This window comes from Micromys minutus, assembly GCF_963924665.1.
Source record: "Micromys minutus genome assembly, chromosome: 2".
Classification (NCBI taxonomy): domain Eukaryota; kingdom Metazoa; phylum Chordata; class Mammalia; order Rodentia; family Muridae; genus Micromys; species Micromys minutus.
In genome coordinates, this window is record NC_137971.1 from 12,958,632 (window position 1) to 12,982,163 (window position 23,532).

The 23,532-nt window shown below is 43.4% G+C and overlaps 1 protein-coding gene across 1 annotated transcript in view; it reads right to left on the bottom strand.

Annotated features, from left to right (window-relative positions):
• Window positions 1–2,208: 2,208 nt before the first annotated feature.
• Window positions 2,209–23,532, bottom strand: part of CFAP58 (cilia and flagella associated protein 58) — a gene marked incomplete at both ends in the record, with an annotated part of 100,213 nt that continues 78,889 nt past the window's right edge. Inside the window, 3 exons of the mRNA XM_080912079.1 lie at window positions 2,209–2,320; window positions 6,504–6,637; window positions 8,857–8,976. Of these exons, the coding sequence (XP_080768205.1) occupies window positions 2,209–2,320; window positions 6,504–6,637; window positions 8,857–8,976 (366 nt within the window). The remainder of the gene's footprint in view (window positions 2,321–6,503; window positions 6,638–8,856; window positions 8,977–23,532) is intronic.

Consider the following 23,532-nt stretch of genomic DNA (forward strand, 5'->3'; position numbering starts at 1 on the left):
CACAGGTGGACCTCTAATAGAGCCCCTGAAACAACCCAATGAACTTGGCCTTGACTGCTCTTCAGAAAATGTCTCTGCATGGATTGGAAGCCCTAAGAGTAGGCTTAGTCTACACCACATGATGCTCTGAGGGAAAATATCGTCAGCGACGTTTTAGAAGTGAAAAATGTCATTCCCACTGTTTTTGTTTGTTTGTTTGTTTTAAGTACTGGGCATTAAACATATATCCCTGCATATCCCTGGCAAGAGCTACCCACTGAACTCTATTCAGCCTATTTTTGTCCAGACTGGTCTTCCTGTCTCTGCCTACCAATTGGAGGCATAACAGGCATGCACCGCCTTACCTAACTACTGACTCATGGTCATTTGTTTGTTTTGAATCAAGGTCTCCAGTACCCAGGGTTCAAATCTGACTGATTATCCTTGTAGTTAAGGTTGGCCTTGAATTCCTTCTCTTCCTGTGATTCTCTGGATTTAAAATGCTCTTGGTAACTTCTCTGGGAGACAATCCACTTTCTACACTTACGTTAAGTGCTCGAAGCAGCCAGGAACATACCTTACCACAATATCACCACGGACACTAAAGTGGCTTTCTACCTGTGACATTCCCACTCTGGTTCAAATGAGAGAGCATCATAGGATGGCAGGCAGACGGCACATGCCATCTTCTCTTTGCCTGAGGGCTACCACTGAGTAGCAAAGGCCCGCATTGCCTACAGGCAAAGAGAATTAGAAGTGCACCTCCAGAATAGCCCTTGGCTGGCAACTAACAGTGGAAAGATATAAACACCCAAGCTCCCTCATTTCTCATGGTGAAACTCTGAGCAGCAACTATAGCGTCTGTCTTCAGAGTTGTTCTGCAAGTCCAGACAAAGTCTCTCATCATGGACCTTGACTTCACAAGCCATCCTTTCATGGCCTGATCCCCTTTGCTGTTTCCCTTCCATAATCCTCTTACCTGCTTTTGTGAAGCAAATCACTCTCATGGACTTTTCTGGCATTGATCAGCTTCTGGGGAATCTCACCTAGGCAATAGCACCAGTCCCAGTGGGCTGAGGGAAACCACAGGATACCCAGAGAATCTCATTAAGCTATTTTTTTCCTATACAGTCTGGACAAACATCTTGGGTCACTAAGACCCTTGCTCCCAACAATGAAGATCATGCTCACCGAACACAAATGGAACATTCTAAATGTTTCACTTACATCGTTTTGCCAATCACTGAGGCGCTTGCTCCTCGGGAATTTAAATCCTGCAGAAATCAAGTTGTTGTACAAGAGATGGCCACGGTGTTGCTAGATGAACATTTAACAAGGTAACTATGAACTGATGCCCACACGACTGTGGCTTCAACGAAAACAACAACAAAACTCACAATGGATTCTGTGGCTCAAAATGCGGTCTGGCAGCCTCCGAGCCAGCAGATCCTGGGGTTAAACAGCTCCTCTGTCCAGCACAGGGCCTCTGGAACACAGCAGTTGGCTCTTTCATTTCACTGGCTTGGAGCCTTTGTCTCCAATCCTATGTTAAACATTTCTCACAGTCATTTTAAACTTTAATGACATGCTCTGCCAAAGCAAAGATCAAAATCTTTACAAAGAATTTTTTTTTTATGATGAGGTATTTATTGGCATTTCTTCTTCAGAACAGATTTTCCTACCCCAGGCCTGGAACAATGATTCACATGGAAATCACTCTCAATATATACTCCTTGAACTCCCAGTCATGTGTCCTGTTTTCTTGTCTCATGCTATGGCTTCTTAATAAGGAATAATTAAAATAGATTTTCACTAATAAGATGGGAGGGCATGAACTGCATTTTTTTTACATAGAAAAATGTTTACATACAAAAACTTTCAAGTGCTCAAATATCTACAATAGAGAAATTAATACCCAAAGCTTCATCCACCCTGAGTTTCTAAATCTAGTGTATGTCTAGTCAGTCAGCACGACTGTAACCAAAGATCAGCGTTATGCCAGGGGCCATCTTAATTAAAGAGCTAAGATCACAGTCTGTTAATGTCTATGTGCTTCAGGTATGACGTCATCACTCCCGTGTACAAGAGACTGATAGCTGTCCATCCCTTCCAACTCTGAAAAGCTGGGCACCAGCCTTTTCTATATATCTGTGATTTGAGGGATTGAAGGCGATTCCTCCACAATGTTCCAGCTGAGCTGTTGAACTTGAGCCAGCCGTCGGCTTCCAGTTACAACTTCACCTTGGATGTCTGGTTGAGGGGAAATCCACCCCCAGTAAATCGAGGGCCAGACAGCTTGGGCTCTGAGAAGATGTTGTTCATGGATATCCTGTCCTTGTTTCTGTAAGGAAAAGGACGTCATTAGCTTCCCCAACATCTTGTCCCTCTTCTGAGTTTCCTGTTCTATAATTTCCTGGGGTAAGCCAGCCACCGAAAACAACTGATTAGATTCTGGCTGGAGACAAGGAGGTTGTGGGAATCTGATTAGGTGTTTTCTGACAGCATATAGAATTAAGGGGAGATAATTAGATCTGAAATATTAGCCTCTGCTGGTGGTCCAGACTGACAGAGGACCTCATTACAGTGCAGACACTGGCTTTGGTGCTTCCTGGTTCGTCACTATCTTCCTGCTTTAAAAATATTTGTTTAGTTCCAAAGATCAGTCAGAAGAGTCTTCCTCTTGGCTTAGCTATAATGACTAATTAGTCAGTTACACCTGGTCTACTTCCAAATTCTTCTCAAATCTTAGAAATATTTACTCCATGTAAAGAATCTTTATCAAATTTGAACATTTATAGTATATAAACTTTCCTATAACTCCAGACAAGCATCAGAAAGTACTAGAAACGATCTAAGATACAAAAATATCTGGGGAGATTTAAAAAATGATATTTTTGGTAATAAATTAAAGGAATCCTGCCTAAAACAAATCTGCAACATATTTTTCTATATGTATAGATCCCTTTTACACACACACACACACACACACACACACACATTTCTTTTCCCTATAAGTAGCATACGAGTTACCTATTTTGAATTATAAAAGATAAGAGCTAAGCAAACTCTGGGACCAAAATCAGTTAGATGGACCAACAACACTTTGGGGTAAGAGCCTGATCCTGCAAAGTACAGACATGCATAAGAAGTGAATACTGGAGGAATCCAGTGGAGGGATGTGGGATGGATGTGGCTGGGATGTGGGCGGATCCCATGGAGGGATGTGGGCAGATCCCATGGTGGGATGTGGGCGGATCCCATGGAGGGATGTGGGCGGATCCCATGGAGGGATGTGGGCGGATCCCATGGTGGGATGTGGGCGGATCCCATGGAGGGATGTGGGCGGATCCCATGGTGGGATGTGGGCGGATCCCATGGAGGGATGTGGGCGGATCCCATGGTGGGATGTGGGTGGAACTAATAGCTGGGGAAGAGTGTGTCTGAGAAAAATGAAAGAAGCCAAAAGGCAATGATCCAAGTTGCTGTTTCTAAAGAGTGTGTGTATAGAGGGCACCTACAGGGGAGGTTCTGGATTGTTCCATTTGGAAAGAACCTATAGAGTATTGCTTCATCAACTCAGCTGCTCCTAGTAGATTTGATCTCATTACTGTGAAACCCCGTCCTCCATAAATAGGACAAAGGTTCTAGCTTTGAGTGGATCCAGCAAAGAGGATTCCTTCCTTCCCCCTCTCTGGCAACTCTGTCTAGCTTCTGATTGGTGTTAGATGCAGGCAGCCCTCACTCCTCCTTCCCTGCACTTCCTTGCCTTAAATAACCTGAATTTTCCTTTCTGGAGGAACGTAGGCTTAATGCTTCTGGCTTGGTCTAAGCTGACTAATGGGAATTCTGTCTCTTCTACATTATCTGTTTAATGTATTTATAGACCATTATAATGGCTCCCTGCAGCCTTCCTCTTTCCAGTCTAACCCATCTCAGCACTTCTGTTCTTGCCTTCGAATATCTTCTTCAGCACCTTAATCTTTTTTTGCTGTGTTCCTCTGAACTCTTCTCCCTGTCTACTGGCTAATAGAAGCCTCCGCTGGAAGGAATCACCAGTAGAATGAAAGCCAGGTCAGAGGGTTGGGAGGGAAGACAGGTAAAGACACGGCCTGAGAAGCCACACTAACCGATAGAAACCTCTGAATCAAACCAAAGGTCTGTGGCTCGCCACCAAGTGTGCACGGCTACCCGACACTCTAAATCAGCTAGTGAAAGCAAGGCACAGAATTTTCAGCTTGATTTAAATTTCTTTAAACTCAAACTCGTGCGCGCACACACACACACACACCACATTCATGCACACATACATACACACTAAATACAAGCAATTTTAATTATTTTTTTTTGAAAAGGGGGTTAGGGCAAGCCATGAGCTACAGCAAGATGTATATTGGTTCTAGAAAGATGATTAACCACTTCACCATGCTAGCTGTTCTGGAGTTGTGTATACTATGACACTGATTTCCAAGTGGAGTGTGTGGACCCTTAGGGACAAGTGAGATAATTCCTGTCATGGAAAGAAGGTATCAGGGTCTAGTTGGACTTTTTTCTTTAAAACTAAGCATTGCGTTTTACTTATGGTTACAATATGGGGACAGCATGCATGCAGCCTGCAAATTAAAATATTCTGAAGGTAAACCTGAAATTAATCTAAATAGCTTTTTTTTTCATTTAAAATCTGTATCTCTGTATACATTGTAGGGAGAACAATGATTTCAAGAATCACTTATTGTTCAGAATGTGAGCTCAAAAAACCTGGAAGATCTCAGAGTTCAGCGCCTCCCACACATGAAACCAACCCTACAATATTTTATCAGTGTGGCCTCAAGATGCCAGAGGTGATGTGAACCTCTGCTTGCTCACACCGTGACCTACTTTAACCTAGTGTTTCTACTCCACCCTCCCTCCGCTCTGTGTGTGTGTGTGTGTGTGTGTGTGTGTGTGTGTGTGTGTTTCTAAAACTTCAGTGTGACTGAAAACAACCCAGAAAGCTTCAAGTTGCAGATTCCTGAGGCTGAGTCCAGCTCTCAGGAAATGGGGCATTGGAACCTGCATATTTAATCAATCTTACTACAGATTGAGAGAGTCAGTCACAGACCCACATGTTAAGACAGATTTCTCTAAATCACGGCCATATTTCACTCCACCGAGAAGCTGCCATCTAAATGTGGACCAGGGGACTATTCTGATTTACAAGAAGGGCAGATTTTTACTGGCAAATGAATTTGCATCCAGTTACTTTATATGCTGTTTGCTGCTAACGGATTGTAGGCAGACACACTCAAACCATATTTCAGCCTGTCCCTGAGGTGTCCATGCAGATAAAATACCAAATATGACTTTCAACCTGTAATGGGAGTCATTGTAGAATTAGCTGGTTCAGTTTTGGCAAGGGCACACAATCAGACCAAGTTTCAAACTTGCTGACTCAACTGGCCTCCTGCCCTGCTGCCTGGGAACAGGGAAACAGAAATAACAAAGCTTAGGGAACACTTGCTTCCCAGCACCCCCAAACCCAAAATGTCAAGCTCAGCATTTGCACCTTCATATCTTTATCTCCTCCTGGAAGAGGAGCTGAAGTCAACACCCCACCCACCACGGAGACTTTAGTCAGTCACCGAACATGGATGCTCAGAGTCAGTCAAGTCTAAAACACAGGAAGTGTTCCTCATCACAGGGGTGCCATAGCTTGGGGAAGCCCCACTCCCTCCACAGGTTTTAACCCTGGGTGCGCCTCAGCTCAGAGAAGGCTGGTGATTGAGTCCCATCTGCAAACTGTATACTATGACACTGATTTCCAAGTGGAGTGTGTGGACCCTTAGGGACAAGTGAGATAATTCCTGTCATGGAAAGAAGGTATCAGGGTCTAGTTGGGCTTTTTTCTTTAAAACTAAGCATTGCGTTTTACTTATGGTTACAATATGGGGACAGCATGCATGCAGCCTGCAAATTAAAATATTCTGAAGGTAAACCTGAAATTAATCTAAATAGCTTTTTTTTTTTCATTTAAAATCTGTATCTCTGTATACATTGTAGGGAGAACAATGATTTCAAGAATCACATATTGTTCAGAATGACCTGGCCATTGGCAAGCCATGAGGACAGTGTGTGTGGCCGGGCACACCTGTTCCATCTGCCCTGTGTGTGGCCGGGCACACCTGTTCCATCTGCCCTGTGTTCAGTCCACCAATGAGCAGGGGTCGCTGAATCCCTGATAAGCTCTCAAGAGAGGAGAGAGAAATCAATGCCAGTTAAGACATGAATTTTAACATGCTATGAACTTCTGCTGGTTCGACCCGTGACTCAGTTTACCCTACTGACACTGGCACTTCTGAGAAATTTATCAGACTCTTTTTGGGGGGGGGTGGCTGGAACTCTCTAGATGGACCTGGCTGGCCTTGTCCTGCCTTTGCCTCCTGGATGCTAGGATTAAAGGCGAGCTCCACCACTCCCAGCGCCTTCAAATATTTTCTTACAGTCAGATACCAGGCATAATAAGGTTAGAGTGTTTGGCTGAGCCTTACTTCTGAACGAGTTCTTTGCGTTTCTGAGCCAGGTACTTCTTCTTTAAAGTCACCAGTTCGTTGCCAAGTCTCTCGATCTCATACTTGTACTCCTGGCTCTGCGATTCGTACATATTCAACTCCGACGACAGAACCTAAGGCAGTGTGGGAAGCAGCATCAGTGAAGGTGCACGGGGAGAAGGGAGCCTATTCTCAAGCATTTGTTTTAACTTGCCACCGGTCATCGGGGGGGGGGGGGTGCAGGCCACTGCCCCGCCCGGGTTCTGTACTTTGGCAGCATGTTTTCATGGACTCGTGGCCTGTGCCTGGCTATTAACCTCACTGAGAATTGATGATTTCATAGCCAAGTGACAAACATAAATGAAATATCATCCCGTGAAAAGGGGGAGGGGGAGGGAGCCAGCAGCAACCTTCCAGTGGGTTCAGATGAGCCACCGTTCATCTCTGTGGATGATGTGTTTCGGGGAATATTACAAGTGGAGACAGAACGCACACACACCATCTGAAATAGCTCTTAGCCTTTTAAAAAATACATTCAAGAGAAAATACCACTAGGGAGTAAGAGTCTGAGGATTATGGTAAAAGCCCTTCTGAAAGCATCTCCCCACTACCACTAACTAAGCTTTGAATATGTGTACACCAGGGTGGTTGTTCTGCTAAATGTCTACCACCCTTTTTCATACCCTGGGACTATTCCTGGGTTCTCTGTGTATCTCAGCGGTGGGTACCTTATCTCTACAGAGCAGGGAGCCTACGCCTTGGAGATCTTAACACAAGAGAGAGGCTGTAATAAAAAGCCTGACCCCCCCCCCCCCCACTTCTCTCCGTGGCTGGGCTCAATGAGTGCTCAGGGATATTAGCTGCTAGAACAGAAATCTACTCCTCCAAACAAGGCTTAAAGTATACCAGAACTAAGCTGTGCTCCCTTCCAAAATCCAGGCAAGAAGGGGCAGCCAGTTGTTCTAAGGGACACACACTTGCTGTTTTGAGCACAGTCATAAAAGCAAGACCATCATTTTGCCAGCTTCTCTGCTTCTGAACTCTTCCCTCTTAATTGTTGTGAATATGATTATGGCCTTGCTGGCTGTGCCAAGGAACATGATGTTCCTGTTGAAAGAAAACCTGTCCCGGTGGTGTCTCGGTGGTTCGATTCTTAGGAACAAAGACCCTGTTTTGAGAATCCGGATAAAGGCTTCGCTCTGTGGGACTTGCTCAGAATTTCTCCCAGCCCTCTGCAGCAAGGTGTTTCATTTTTATTCTGAGCTGAAGACAAGGGTTTCCTGAGGTAAAGAACTGCTGTAACATAATGTCCCCAAGGGAGCCATTGAGGACTATCGAGAACCAACTGTGGAGAAGACAAAGGAGGCCCAGTGCTTTTCTAATTTATACTCACCATGAGAAAATGAGAAGGAAACATTTTGGGGGCTTTAAAATATTCAATTGTTTCAAAAAACAAAAGTAATCAAGACTGTGTGCCTTTTGCAAAATCCAAATTATGTCTCTGGGTCCTCATGTGAAATGAACACTCGTAGTAATTTGAAAATTAATGTTCTAATTAGATTGGCTGTGTGTGTCCTTTTCACCTAGAAGAATACACTATTATAGTATCTCCTTTATGAAGAGGTCAAGTCTATGCTAATAGGGAGTCATCTAGTTTACCCCAAATCGAAGGTTAAGATTATGACCCTTGTTGGGCAGGGCAAATGCCAGAAGTCAGCTGACCTGTAGAGAATGCCATGGATGTGTGTGAGCAGAGAACATCTCTGGTGTTCTAAGAATAGTGATTGCCTGCCCAGAAGATAAAGCTAAAAAGGATGGTTTGGAAATGTACAGTTTTTGAGACAACTTCCAAGAGGTGCACAGAATAATAAAATACTCTATGTCTCTGACTGAGGCCCTTGTGTCACTGGGGAGGGAAGTGTGCCCAAAAATATATTGCATGGTTTTATGTCGCTTCTGTGACTATTTATGTGATAAATGGGCATGAAGTAGGACCCTGGGCCCTGGTTGGTGCTTGGCAAAGGTTTACTATAGAGTGAGAAGGAATAGCGGAAACAGCCTTGGTGTGGTAATTCACTTTGGTTTGGCAATGGTGTTTAATGCTGTTCTCTTCTATCATCTGAGTTGTCTAAACCACTCTGTGACCTTCTGTACAAGCCCTTCCTCCACCACATCCCCCCTCCCCGCCCCACTGCCCCTCACTCGCTCCTTCCTTGGTGTTCAGTCTCCTCCTTCTGGGATCATTACAGTCTAATGAACTCTGAGTGAAGCTGGCTGGGCGGTAGACCGCCTCACTGCGCAGCCCTGGAGTGCCCTCCAGGCAACCGTTCTACCAACCAAGAGAGGGGCTTACTTTCAGCTGCTTGGTCTTCTCCCGCAGCGTGTGCCGGTAGATCTGCAGCTGCTCCGCGGCCTCCGGGCCAGGCTGCCGGGCCAAGATGTGCTTCAATTCCACATACAGCTTCTCTTTCTCCTGGGGGAAGGCATAACCAGGAACAGAAATTAAAGAACCCGCCCAAACTTGCACCGCAGGGCCCCATGGTTCCACGGGCTTCTGAGCGCCTTGGCAGCTGTTTGCTGGTTACATCCACTCGGTAGCTGTCACTGCAACACCTGTCAAAGACCTAGAATGTGCCCGGCACTTGGAGTCAAGTGACAAGGATCGAGACAGACAAGCAAGATAAAGGTCCTCTCTATCTGGACATAGGATCACAGCGCAGTGTTGTAGGGTCCAGTGACTACTATCCCGGGAGGTAGGGAAAGGCGTGCAGAAACATCCCATGAATGTCCTCTCTAAGCATGAGTAGACACTTTCCCCATACAAGGAAAGAAGAGACTATAGTCCAAAATTCCATAGAGGAACAGGGTATGACTTTAAGAGTGCGTGGGTTCTCTGAAGGAGTTACCTCACAACAGTGAGTCTAGGGGACACAACAAGAAAAGAAGAGAAGAGCCCAGATCATGAGGTGAGTCTAATATGGTTTGGGAACCATGTCTCTCAGGCAGTTGGGAGCCAAGAATGAGCATGCCTGGGCTGCCCGCAGAAACAGAAGAGTAACGGGAGCAGCTTGTAGTCTCGGGGCCTTTGTGCAGAAGGCAGGGAAAGCTGAATCTCGGGAACATTGGGGAAACACAGGCCCATGGGAAGATATCGCTCGAGTAGAATCAGTGGGCTTTGCTACGTGTTCAGACAAGTGTGGAAGGCAAGAACCCAATGACTTTTGAGACTGGTGTCTCTGCCTGCTTGGGGGGGGGGGAGGGCCATGGTGACAGGAGGGGGATGGAGGGGGCGGTGTGGGGAGGGGAGGGAAGGGGAGCAAAGCTGGGGAGGAGTAGAAATCCCAAAGGCTATTGTAGATTGAGGTCACTAAGCCTGGGCTGTGGGGCATATATCTGAGAGCTGACAATGTAGCCCCAGAATTGGAAGCCAAAGGGCAAGCTGGACCAGAACACCCAGCTCCCTGTGGTAATTAGCATACAAGGGGTAGAAAAGAACTAGAAAAAAAGCTGAAGGGGAACAACTCAAGAGTGCCTCAAAGCGAAACAAGGCAGATGCAGATGCTTTAGAAACGGGAGAGACGGAGCCATCAAATGAGAGGGAGAAAGAAGAAACCAGAGAACTTGCAACAAGTCTGAGGTAAAGCTGACTGGCTACCTCCCTCGGGCTGGTTTCGGTGCCATATGGGAATCCGAAATAACACGCACGGGAAAGAGTGCCTTGAGAAACGTGAGGATGTGGGAAGAAAGGAAATCAGGAAATGGCTCAAGGGATGGATTAAAAATCCTAGGAAAGTTGGGGCAGGCATATTTACAGGACTAAGAGAAAGGATTTCTGAAGTAAGTTCCCCAGGAATCCAAAGAACCCCAGCTCTTCATAGCTAAGCCAGATTTTAATCACTGGGGATGAGTTTTTCAGATCTTCAAAGGTGTCACACTTGAACATGGTGTGTTTCAGAACCGTGTCCCATTTCTAGATCTTCAGATGCATAGAGTGGGGGTAAACCCAGCCGGCACTAAGAAGGGCTCAATTATGCTCTTAGTCTCTGAGCACTGTGATGCCCTGCAGGAAATTATGGTAATGGAGAAACCCTCAGAAGCCTGAGCCCTATGCAACCTTAGTATTGCCATCCAGTATCTAGTATGTAAAATCCATTTGCGAAGTCGGAAAAACCCATTATCTAGGCATGGCTACCATTTGTTTTAGGGTTTTCCTTCCCCCTGGCCAAATTTGAGAATTTTTATTATAAAAGTGTTAGCTCAATCGACAGAATAGTGCATGAGGCTTCAAAATTAAGTGAATGGAATTAAGTGTCTTCACAAACCCACTCACCAAACAATGAGAAGCTGCCTTGGTAAGATGTCATTCCAGCAATGAATAAGGAAGCCCAGGAGCCCATATTAAGGAAAACATGGACAAAGAGAATTAGAGCAAGGTGATTTTCCTTTGACATATGACCCTCCTGTCACACCTTCCAGTATACTCATCTCAGTAAATGGATATAGCAAGCAAAGAGAACCATACTGGGAGGTGAGTTTATTTTCTATAGCCTCTTAACACCGTCTCTGTTGGAAAAATAACACTTCTGACAAGGCTCCAAGATTCAATTTGGAGAGGCTGAGACCTGTGTGTCGAAGTGTTTTGTTCATTTCTTTCGACTCACCTTGCTTTCTTGCAGACACACAGAGGGTTGCAAAGTAAAAAACCCTTCCAATGATGAAGAGGAAGCAATCTGACTCGGGACAGAATGATCTCTTGGCTGAAAAGACCATCTTACTCCAAGAACCATGAACTATTTCCCATGTGTAATGTTTCAATTACTCATGCTCAGCTGGGAGTCAAGATGCGGAGAAGGAAGTTCAGAAGAAGCAGATGCCCTCACCCCACTTCAGAGGGGGTCATGTCCAGGTCAGTGGGAACTAATAATGCTCAAAGTGTCCCAAGCAAAGCATATGGCTATGGTCCTGAGAACCATCTTCCCTGTAATCCAGGGGACTCGCAGACACACTACTGCATGTAGGAGGCAGGGAATCTGGCTCAAACTAAGCTACAAAATCCATGAAGACTACTCATCAATAAAAGAACCAGGCAGAAGGTAAATCAGACCAAAGCCACCATAAGATAAATGTTTAGAGTAAAAGCTGACTCGAGCCCTCATCTCGTTTCCACCGAATCTGAGTGGGCCCCACCTGTGTCCTAATCGTTTGATGCAGAGTGATTGACGCTTCATTCCACCGTGTCCAGTTTTGTTCCTCCATGTTATAAAATGAATTATAATGAATTTGCCCTAAAGAATAGCTGAGTGTGGGGTGGAAAGATGGTTTAGTGGTTAGGAGCTCTTCTTGCTCTAGCAGAAGACCAGGACTTGGCACCCATGTGACTGATTATAACCAATCAGCTCCAAGAAATCTGGTGCCCTCTTCTAAACTCTGCCAACGCAGGCATATGTAAGGAACTCCTACATACGTGCTGGCAAAACATTAAACATATAGTGTAAAGTAAACCTGCAAGGAAATATAGGGCCTGGCACAATGGCTCAGTGGTTAAGAGCTCTGGTTGTTCTTTCAGAGGTCCTGAGTTCAACTCCCAGCAACAACATGGTGGCTTATAGTTAACCATCTATAAAGGGATCTAAAGCCTCTCTTGGAATGCAGATGTATATACACACAGAGCACTGGAAACTTAAATAGATTGATATGTAGGTAGGTAGATGGAATAGATAGATAGATAGATAGATGGATGGATGGATGGATGGATGGATGGATGGATGGATGGATAGATAGATAGATAGATAGATAGATAGATAGATAGATAGATAGATAGATAGATAGATAGAAAAACAACTGAGCAGGGGATGCAGGAGAGTGGTCGTGGCGGATAGTTGTGGGGCGGGACTGACGGTCGGGTTCTAGTTTGTGCTTACAGAGGAAACCCTGACTGGGAGAAACAAAGTGAAGTCCAGTCATCATTAACATTCTGGCCATGTGTATCATCCAAATTTGTATTTGGGGAGAACGTGCCAGTAATTTAGATAAATATGGAGAGTTTGATGGATTGACAGTCTTAAGCGCGATTGTCTTCCAATTTATTTCTCTCCTAACCCTCTACAAGGTCCAACCAGGCTCTTCAAACATTGTGCAATGGTGTGTATAATAACCCCATTTAGAGACAAAGCATGCAATTCTATTATAAAGAAAATCTATCTTACGCAACAGAGACTCATTAGCTGTCCAATGGATATTGTCTCCATAAGCCAGCAGTAGCAGAACCAGCTGTCTCATAACACATAGCCTGTCCCTCTTCATTAAGCCACATCCATTTCTCTTTAAACCTAGTCAATTAATTTGTCACTTGGTTAGCAGCACCGTATGTCAATGAAATATCATAAGAGAGATCATAAATACTTTATTTCCTCGCCAACTAATAGCCGCATCTTTAGGGTTTTAGTTTCTTGTTTATTCCGAGTTTTTATAATGTGTGTTGGTGTTCAGCAGCATGCTTTAATCTTTAAGTTCTTACATGATCAGCCATACCAGAATGAAGCTAGACTGTTCATATCGAAAGATGGCCTTTCTCCTCAGCTGAGCATATCTTGAGGCTAACCTCACCGAGTTCATGCTAAAACTGATATTCTCTTCCCTGACATTGTATCCCCTGTATGGGAGAGGTCATTGGCATGATCACAGAGTCTCTGGCTTCAAGAGGCTGCACCAACGTACAGTGGATATGTCATCCACATTGGATTGTCTATATCTGCTCAATGCAGTGTTGTTAAATTAGCGAGGCTGGAGAGATGGCTTAGCAGTTCCCAGAACAGGTCAGGTAGCCCATCTGTAATTTCAGCACTGGGAAGATTGAGACAGAAAATCCCCTGAGCAAGATGGCTGGCCACACTGTCCTCAGGGAGCTCTGGGTTCAACTGATAGACCCTGCCTCCATGAGTAAAGTGGAGGGTGATCTAGGAAGACCACCAACCTCAGCCTATGCTCGTCACGGTTATGCCCATACATGCTCACATCCATCTGTGCACACGTGTGTGTGTGTGTGTGTACATACATTCTGACATGCAAACACATACAGGAACACACACTACATACATACACATGAGAAAGAATTGAGAAACAACAATACTGCTAGCTTCAAACAGTGTCGCCACCCTTTGGTGGCAGTCCATAACCTCAACTGGAAACTCCAGATAAACAATCACTTAAATCTCAGGTACTTGTATTTTTCTCTGGCAATAAATTAAAAATCTGTATTGTGAGCAGTGCGGGCTAATGGAAGCAAGTACTGTAACAGCAACGATTCGAAGGAAGAGGTTGACTTGCTCATGGGACTCCTTTACCTCCCCGGCCATGGTTCTGTGATCACTGTTTATAATCTCTGCCTTTTGCTTTGCATCTGCTGCCGGAGACAGAAAGTAGTTCCCATTCAGCACGTGCCTCAGCACCTCTTCCTCCTGGGCTTGCCCACTCGAAACGGTAACTGACGGAGCGGCACTAGTTTATTCTGTCCTCAGCCCAGACTGTGCTTGGCCGATGCCAGGGCTTCTTTCCACTCACCCTGGAACCGTCCGTTTGTCTGGGTGAAAGTTGGGGACACTTGCTGATACACAGGAAGTGGGCAGCCTCCCTCCTGACTGCAGACACTGATCTTCGTGACCAGGACAAAACCCACCCACATGAACTCCTGAGTACCAAGTCCTCCGAGACAACTGTTCAGTCTCCTCTTTATGCTAGGCTTGCCTGGGGCAGGTTGAAAAGACAGTGAATTAAGAATTAAAACTCCCACAGCAACCACTTCTAAAACCACCGCTTTTACATAATATACCGAAATGCCGATTTTTCTGAATGTCCACAGGTATCCTTTAGGGTCCTAACTCCCACACTTGATCTCTGTGAATCTGTGATCAGAGCCATGACAGTTTTCTGCCTTCACATCTACTCTTGTGTTCCACTCGTTTTTAAGTGCTTGGTGATTTTTTTTTCCAATTGCAATTACGATGACGTTTCTCTATGCCCCCATATGTCATCATATTTACGGCAACGTTTCTCTATGCCCCATATTTTATTGCATCCTTAGACAGTGGTGTGGCTATACTTGTGCTGAGAATTATTCTTGACCGACTCCAGCCCTCTATCTAACATCTCTCAGTGGGCAGGGCTTTGCATTACCCACTTGTGCCGTGAGCCTCAGCAGTTTGAACTTAATTTTTCATTGTGTCTATTTTTCATGACTCAGGAAATGACTTGGTGTGCACCCTTGATCTCATTAGCCGTTTTCAGGGGTTCCTAATAGTTCTGTTCCAGACACACTTTTGAAATTCATATGACTTGCAAATGCATGCAGATTAAGTGCCTCCAGCAACACTACTCGAAGGTGCATGTGCGCACTGGTCTATCAGTGAAGACATGGGGGTAAATCTTAAATTGCTTTTCCCAATAAAGTAATGTGTTGGTTTTTTAAACAATGTTCTTTAATACAGAAATCCTGATGGCGCCCATAACTCTTTTCGAGAATTAAAAGAAAACATCCATTTTTGCCTCTTGGCTTAGTTTCAGTTCTTTTTCCATCTCCCTCACACCATCTATAATTCTTAATAAAACACAAAGTTAGATTTAATTTTTAAGCAAATTACTCTCCCTGCCCAGTATAAAGGCAAGTCTAGAACACTGCCTAATGTGTCTAAAAATGTCTGTTTTCATTAGCAGAGAACTGAATTAGAGGCTCTGTAAACAAATCGCATTTCTACGTGGCTTTGGAAAAGAAAAAATAATGGCTGTTCTCCTGAGGCTGTTTTGTTTATTGGCTTTATAAGGAAAATGTCAGCGAAACTGAACCCTGGGCCTGTCTTGTTTATGATGTCATGAAGTGGCAAAGGCCCCTGGAGAGAGTGCAAGATGCTAGAATTGGAGATGAAACAGAGTTACTCAGCCTGTTTGCTATGAGCAGGAAACTAGTCTGTTACTCGGTGGGTCTCAGTCTCACATGTGGATGATTAAGTACTTTCTGAGGCGTTTGAGGGATTTGCATGCTCTGACTTTCACCTTTACCGTGTTTATAAGAATAGGAAAAATGCTTCTGACCAAATCAATACAAACTTTCAAGGAGGATCTTTTTTAAAGGGGATTTTTGTTTACAAATTACAAACAAATGTTTGTGAAATTCTGCTGCACAAGGTAGATAACCCCCTAGGCAATCCTACCCGTTGGTACCTTACTTTGTAATTGCAATAAGGAATTTGCTACTATTAAAACATGATAGCTCTTGAAACCATTAAGGAAACAGATACAGAGAAACCCACATTCAGTAAGTTTTTGTCTATGTAATATTCGCACAAAGGAAGGAAAGACTGAAACTTTAAGTTTACCATCCAGTAAAGGAAAAGCAAACAGCTCATTATAAAGATTAAAGTGTGCAAGGTCCTAAAAGGTATACAAGGTATAATGTACAGGGCACAGGTGGGCTCAGCAGCAGAGAGGACATCTAGTTGGTGGGCGACAACAGAGACACCAGGCAGATCTTGTATATTAGTAATCATAACAACAGTAGTCATGTGAATAATATTTGCATCTATGGGCCAGAAAACATCTTTACTATCAAAGGAAAGATTTAGTAGATGACACCCTTTGAAGTCAGTCTATTTGAAATGTGCCCATTGTCTCCTAGAGGATCAAGTTTCTGAAGTGTACCCAGATGCCATGCAGGAACCTGACAGTGAAGATAATTATTACTAATGCTGCTGCTACACTGATGCCAGCCAAGACCATCATCCTCCACAAATAGTGCCCACAGTTCATCCTCATACACCATTTTTGCTGGTTGGTTATTTGGTTATTTGGTTGCTTTGCTTTGCTTTTTTGCAAAGGCAATATCTCATATGGTGCCTCCTCTTCGGCAATTTTATTGTTATAAAGCTTGGCACTGAGACTAGATAACTGTATCCCAATTCTCATAGCTGGATCATTGGGTTCCAAACACGTAGTGATAGGAAGGGAGGAAGGATCAAAAGATGAGGGTCAGATTGCCAAGACAAGAATGGATCTCTGTCCCAACCCAATGGAATCTTTGTAATAGTTCTCAGTCTTCCAGAGTGGGTGATGTTTTGGCAGACTTATCTCAGTTTTTGGTAGTCTGGCTTGTCTACTGACAATTGATGTCTGCTGGGAGAGGTTGGCTCAGCGTTCTTTGGGGAGGTGGTCCTTGTTCGAGCTTCAGTAGGTCCTGCGCCCATGTGCACACTGAGCACACGCCACAGCTTTTAGAAAGAACATAAAGTGAGGCCAGAAAGATACCCAGGGACAGAGGGGAAATTGAAAGTAAGAGAAAGTGGGGCATGTTTGATCATGGATTGTGTTTTAGTTCGACCTAATTGACTGTTTAAAAGATTTCCACTGGGTGCTGTAGGGATAACTCTGCTGACTGTAATCCCAATTCCAGGAGATCCAACACCCTCTTCTGGCTTTTAAGGATACACACACACACACACACACACACACACACACATACATGCCCACAAACATATACATACACATACAAACACACATATACACATGTAAATATACTTACAAACATATACATACATACAAACATACACACAAACATATACATTCTCTCACACACACATACATACATGCATACACATTTACACATGCACACAAACATATACACATATATACAAACATACATTCTCTCTCTCTCTCTCTCTCTCTCTCTCTCTCTCTCACACACACACACACACACATACACACACACTCAAATAAGCCCTTCAAAGATACAATGTGATTGTAGGGTTTGTTGCTGTACTTTTTTTAAGGGAATAATGCTAATATTTAAGACCTGCACTGAAATCATCTATTTGGAGGATTCAACACAGACAGACAAGAAGCGTCAAAAGGGGAAAGAATTTGTTTACAAAAGCAAGTCGCCTACCTGTTGGAGAACACTAAAGAATGTATACCCAGTTGGTTTCTGTTTTGCTTTACAAATGTGTCTTCAAAGAATCTACTAAAATGAATTTTAAAACCTGTCATATGGGAAAAAAATGTTTTTGTGGAAAGAATCTCTTGTTAGCATCACCTCTCAATAAAAATGACCAACGAGCAGGTAATAGGAGGTGGGACACTGGCAGGAAGAGAGAGGATTCTGGGAAATAGTGAGTGGCACAGGAACCAGAAGCGTGAGGGGATGGATGTAAGCCAGCAGGTAGCTGAACTTAGGATAGACTAAGAGGGATCCGCCCTGGACTTGGACGTATGAAGCTGAGGACAGGTAATTAACCAGGTGGTAGACATAGAATAGTTTGAAGGGGTTGAATTAAATCATGAGGAAGTTGGAGAACAAGCCAAAGCTTATGGCCTGGGCATTTATTAATGAATAATTCGTTTCAGAGTCATCATTCCAGAAACAGGGGATGGAAAGAGGAAAAAGTATATTTATTTTTCACGTTTTATCAGGTCTTTTGTTGTAAGTTTGCTCTAGCTCTAGAGAGTGAACCTAGGCCTTGGAGCACATAAGGCAAGCACCGGATGCTGTACCACACCCTGGCCCTCATTCGTACGTTTTTGTGTTGAGATGTCATCTCACTAATGTGCCCAGGAAGGCCTTAAATTCCAGATCCAAAGGCCTCCACCATCGAAGTACCTAGGATTCAGGTCTGTGCCACAAACCTGAGCCTCAAAAATAATTGTTGATAAGATTTGTTTTCCCTGTAAAATTGAACTAAAACTTACTTTTTAAACTGTCTCATGACAGAATTTGTATTGTAACTGTAGCGATGTACAACACGGAACAAGTAAGACAATTACCAATATTATAATAATGCGCATATACACATGCAACATTAACACATGTATCGTACTTATCCTTATCAGTGAAATCTGTGTTATTTGAAGCTACTAGACATTTGCAGCCATTTCCAATGGATCTATAGATAATCAAAATGAACATCTTAACTTTTATCCCCAAAATAATATCTTAATGTTTTTATAGGTTTCATCCCTCTTTCTTCCTTTTCTTCCTCTTCTTCCCCTTTCTCATCCTCTTCTCACTGTGGTAGACAGGAGATTGTAGGTAACTCTAAGGACTCACAGGTGACTCTGTCCTCAATTATAGGCAGCAGGAAGCCACTGAGAAATGTCTCTTCAGATGCCATTTCCCTCTTCTATTGCAGACTAGCTTTTAGCTTATTGATTTGTAATTGTTTATATATGCTGGAGATATATATTTTATGCCCTAACTTTCTTTATGATTTCCCTGAAGGAGCAGACGGTCTTAATTTTATTGTAGTAAGATTTAGCTATAATTTCTTTTATGGTTAATGCTTTTTGTGTTTCATTTAAGCACTTTGGCTGAGTGTTTTTAAAAGATTTCTTTCAGTAGAAATATTCAAAGGCTTCATTAATTTCTCACAAATCTCTTTACACCTCCTGGATCTTTTAACATTGCCTTCCATCTGCACAAATGCCTGTTTAACTTCTTCTCTTCCAACCAGATTCTACTTTGTCACCATCTTTGAATATTATTCCAACATTCTCCTGGTGCCGCCTATGTTGGCATCGTGGCATGTGACATCTGTTGTAAAGGTTATAATTTTACCTTACAAATGTCTTGCACTGTATTTTCATTGTGCTGCTGGATTTCTTCGTGGATAATTCCACTGCACAACAGATACCAGTGCTGTCAACACTGGCCACTGATGCAGGTGAGACTCAGGTGAGCAAGGACCAGGCTAGCAGAAGGCATCTTAGTGACTGCCTGCAAGTCATGGCACAGTCAACTCCCTGGAAAACATCATAATTTGGGACAACTGGACAAAGCATACTAGGGTGAAAAAACATAAGAGAAGCAATTCACCCCTCATACCGACCCAGTATGGTAGGCATGGCAGGCACAGTGCACACTCAGCCTGTGTTTGTTTGTGAACTGGACACTGTGTTCCAGATAAGGAGGCTGGAGCTCAGAGTGTCAGTGAAACTGACTCACTCCAAGTGGAACAGTTTTGACTGGGAAGAGAATGTGTCTCCTTGTTCTCGGACGCTACATGAAAAAGAACAATTGAGAGCAAGGCACAGGGTAAGAATGTAAGATTGTAAGAGCATCCAAGAAGCATCCAAAATGGCTGGAGCCAGTGGGTGTGCAGGAAGGGCTGTAACAACTTGCTAGACTAGGCAGGAGGACTGTGTGTGTCTCTAAGAACACAAGATAAGTCTGTCATTAATTCTAGGCAATAGTAATCTAAGGGGTGTTTCTTGGTGTTAATATTATTCTTATATTAATAGCATGGTTTATTATCTATGTACTCTAATGAGTTACTTATTTGTGAAATGTATATAAATCAGAGCATTTTAAAGACAGATTAAAATGCACATACATCCAGATGTGTTCGTATTTTCTTCTAACACAGATCAGGTTGTCCAAGGTGCTCTCAGACCACAGAGGAGATCTGAATGAAGATGATGCCCAGGGAGGGCAGACAGAACAAAGCCATAAGTTGGAGGTGTGTGTGTAAATGGTTCTGAAGAAAAGTCAGCAGCTGGATGGAATGGAATAAAATTGCTGGGTCAAAGCTGGCTTCAAATTTCACCCTATGGACCTTAGAAGAAGCTGCAGCCCTATAAACATTCACAGCAGTGCCAGGAATAAGAGGGTGTCCAGGATGAAAGAACCAACAGGGCATCCTTTTATCATACAAGTACTAAAGGATCTAAGCCCAGGATGCAGAAGAGTCTGGGAAAACCTTCTTGGCTTTCACCCTCATGTAGGTGGTAGCTCAAGCCTTCGTGAGGAATGAGAGCTCTGTAGCAGAAGCAGTATCCAAGAACCTGACCTGGATAGTGGTTACCCCTAGGGGCACAGGACAAGAAGGAGCAGAAAGCAAAAGAAGAAGGAAAGGGAAGAGTTATCTAGGGAGGGGCATCTGCAAACTTCTAAAAAGACGTAGGAAGTAGGTAGCATCTGATTCAGTGTAAGCCTTGGGGGACAAGGGAGGTAGCATCATCCCATTTGTTTAAGCACACACACTCTGCCATTGTTGGCACTCTTCTACACACACACACACACACACACACACACACACACACACAGACACACACTCTGCTATTGTTGGCACTCTTCTACACACACACACACACACACACACACTGCCATTGTTGGCACTCTTCTACACACACACACACACACACACACACTGCCATTGTTGGCACTCTTCTACACACACACACACACACTGCCATTGTTGGCACTCTTCTACACACACACACACACACACACACACACACACGCATGTTGGTAGATTGAACAGATCTACCAACCTTTGTCAAGCCAAAATTATCAGCCCTTCAAGATTTCTGCATTTCAAGGTCCGTTAGTGATCCTGAGCCAGAAGACTTGCTCTCACATGTTGCTAACAGGGGGCTGCTGGTGGAGATTTGTCTCTACAACTTCTCCCATCTCTTGAAACCGTGTTAGGCTTCCTATGTTTTTAGATATTTAGCCATTCTCAGATTTCTGATGGAGTTGAAAAATTAGTCTAGTTTTATAGCCTACCCAAGCTAATTAACTTTGAGAAAACATAGTCATTTAGAATATTTTCAAGTGGTAATGGTTGTGCACAGCTTATATTTAAAGGTAAAGGGTTTTTTAATTTGTTTTTTTAAGTAAGCAAAAAGGGTAATATGTAGATTTATGTTAAGTCAATATATGAGTGGACAGTGGAGAAGTAGGCAGGGGAAAGGTAGGAAAACAGAGGAGGAACAGACAGAGAAAGGAAGAAGCAAGATGGAGCTGGAGAAAGCAGACCTAGATTCAGCAATACGTAGATATGAATATTTTAAGGGCTTTTCTAGGTCATTTTATCTCATATAGATGTCTCATATAGATTGTGATATCTCATATAACATGTAATCTTATTGTATAGAGGGTTTGTAGATTGAGAATTTAATATATAAATCTGTATGAAAAGCTATCAGACCTTAGAGTCATGTGCTGGGCGGCGAGGTAAAGAAACACACTGGAACAGAAGCACCAGGGCGGGTGGAGTGAACCACCTGGGAAGGGAATCCTGTGGAGAGGGCAGCTTGAACCGAGTGACAGATTCTGTGAGTCCAGCTCCATATTTAAGCGGCATCCTCAGAGTGAGACCTCAGGGGCCGATAAAGAGATAAGCCATTCCTTTTTAATATTTTTTGCAACAACCATTTACTAAGCAACTGCTACAGGCCAGTCCCATTTCTACTTTTACAAATAGTATCCATCCATTTCAAAGAGTCTACTACTCACTAGCTTCACCTCCCTGATAAGACGTTACCTGAAGAAGATCACTCGTCCTAGAGCCATGAAGGAAAGCCAGTTAATTCCCAGAGACCATGTTCCTTCCTGTGGCTTGAGGGATTTTAGAGTCTAGTGCAGGAGAAAGACAAACAATTCCAGGGTACATTGTGACAATGGGAGTTCTTGACAATAATAAAATTGTCTTTAAAATCAGAGAAGGGACATCTCTGGAGAGAAAAGAATCCAGCACTCCATCACCCATAATACTCCATCACTTTCCAAGAGTATAAGAGATGCCACTTCACTGGTCCACTGGCTGGGGCCAAACATCCATTTCCTCTGAATAAATCTCTCTAAAGCTTGGGGGGGTACTTTGTACAGGAGTAAGATAAGCCAGGCTGCAAGTGTGCTGTTGGGTTTCCAGAGAGAGTCAAGGGATTTGTTTCATTCAAACTCAGACTCTTTGGTCCTAAAAAAAAAAAAAACATATTCCTCTTGGCCCTGTCTATACCTTAGAAGTATACCTCCAGTCCTCCTAAAGTCTTCTCTAAAGTCTGAGTGAAGAGTCTGCCTGGACAGTAAACTCCAGCTTCCCCTCTCTCTAAGATGCTCCTCAAGTCGGTACCAGGATAGAAATCCTAGAACCAGAGTTAATCTGACCTCTGATATGAATGATCTCCTGGGGACTAATAAAAGACAAGCTGATACCCATTACTTTAAAATGGTGATTGTGATAAGAGCTAAGCTTTATTGATCACTTGCTATAAGCTCGGGAGAAACTGCTTTCTGCAAGTTACTCACATGACCCTCTTATATCAACTTCACGTTGTCATTGAGAGAACAGGAATTCACTAAGGCTAAGCTGCGTGTCCACATGCCTATAAACTACAGCATGAAGACTTGAGCCCAAGCCACCACCACTTTGATTTGGAGCACAGAATAGTTACTGGGAATCGAGCCTAAAACATTTTATTTGCTAGACAAGTAAGTACCCTACCACTGAGCCATATCATTAAACTCCTTAAAAATATATATTACCTATTTTGAAATGGGGCCTCCACTCCATTAATTCTGGAGCTCACTTTCAAAAAGAAACAAGCCTTGAATCTGTCATTCTCCTGCCTCAAGCTCCCAAGTTGCTGGGCATACAGGCCCAGCTCTCCTTTACGGTTTTTGCCCTTTTATGCTGCTTGCTTCTCTTCATACTTCTAGAGAAAAGTTCATCTATCATACAAGGACACCTACCCAGGAGTGCCCATTGAGATTTTTCTACAGTCGTGAAAACTGAAAAGAAAATGTACCAAACTAAATCACATCACTTAAAAAGATGAATTTAGTAGAGACATACAATGGAATTATCTACAGCTTGAAGCGTATTCACATAGATAGATCACAGAAATATAATGTGGAATGGCTATGAGAGAAAATGAATAATAATGGGTGTCATATAAATACCATGTGCAGATATAAAATACATCAAGTAACCCTATCTATGGCTGCTAGGTACATCCATTTGCAGTAAACGTACTGAAATATATAGAAGGATCACACATCAAATTCATGATAGCCGTTGTCTGCAGGAAAGGCAGGGGGGAACGAGGTTTTGAAAGAGAGAAAAAGACGTCTTCACCTGATTTTGAAAATCTATTTAATCTTTAAAATCAGAAGCAAGTGTGACATGATGTTAACATTTGCCATCTGGGGCCGGGCCATGGTGGTACACATCCTTAATCTTAGCGCTCAAGAGAAAGAGGCAGGCAG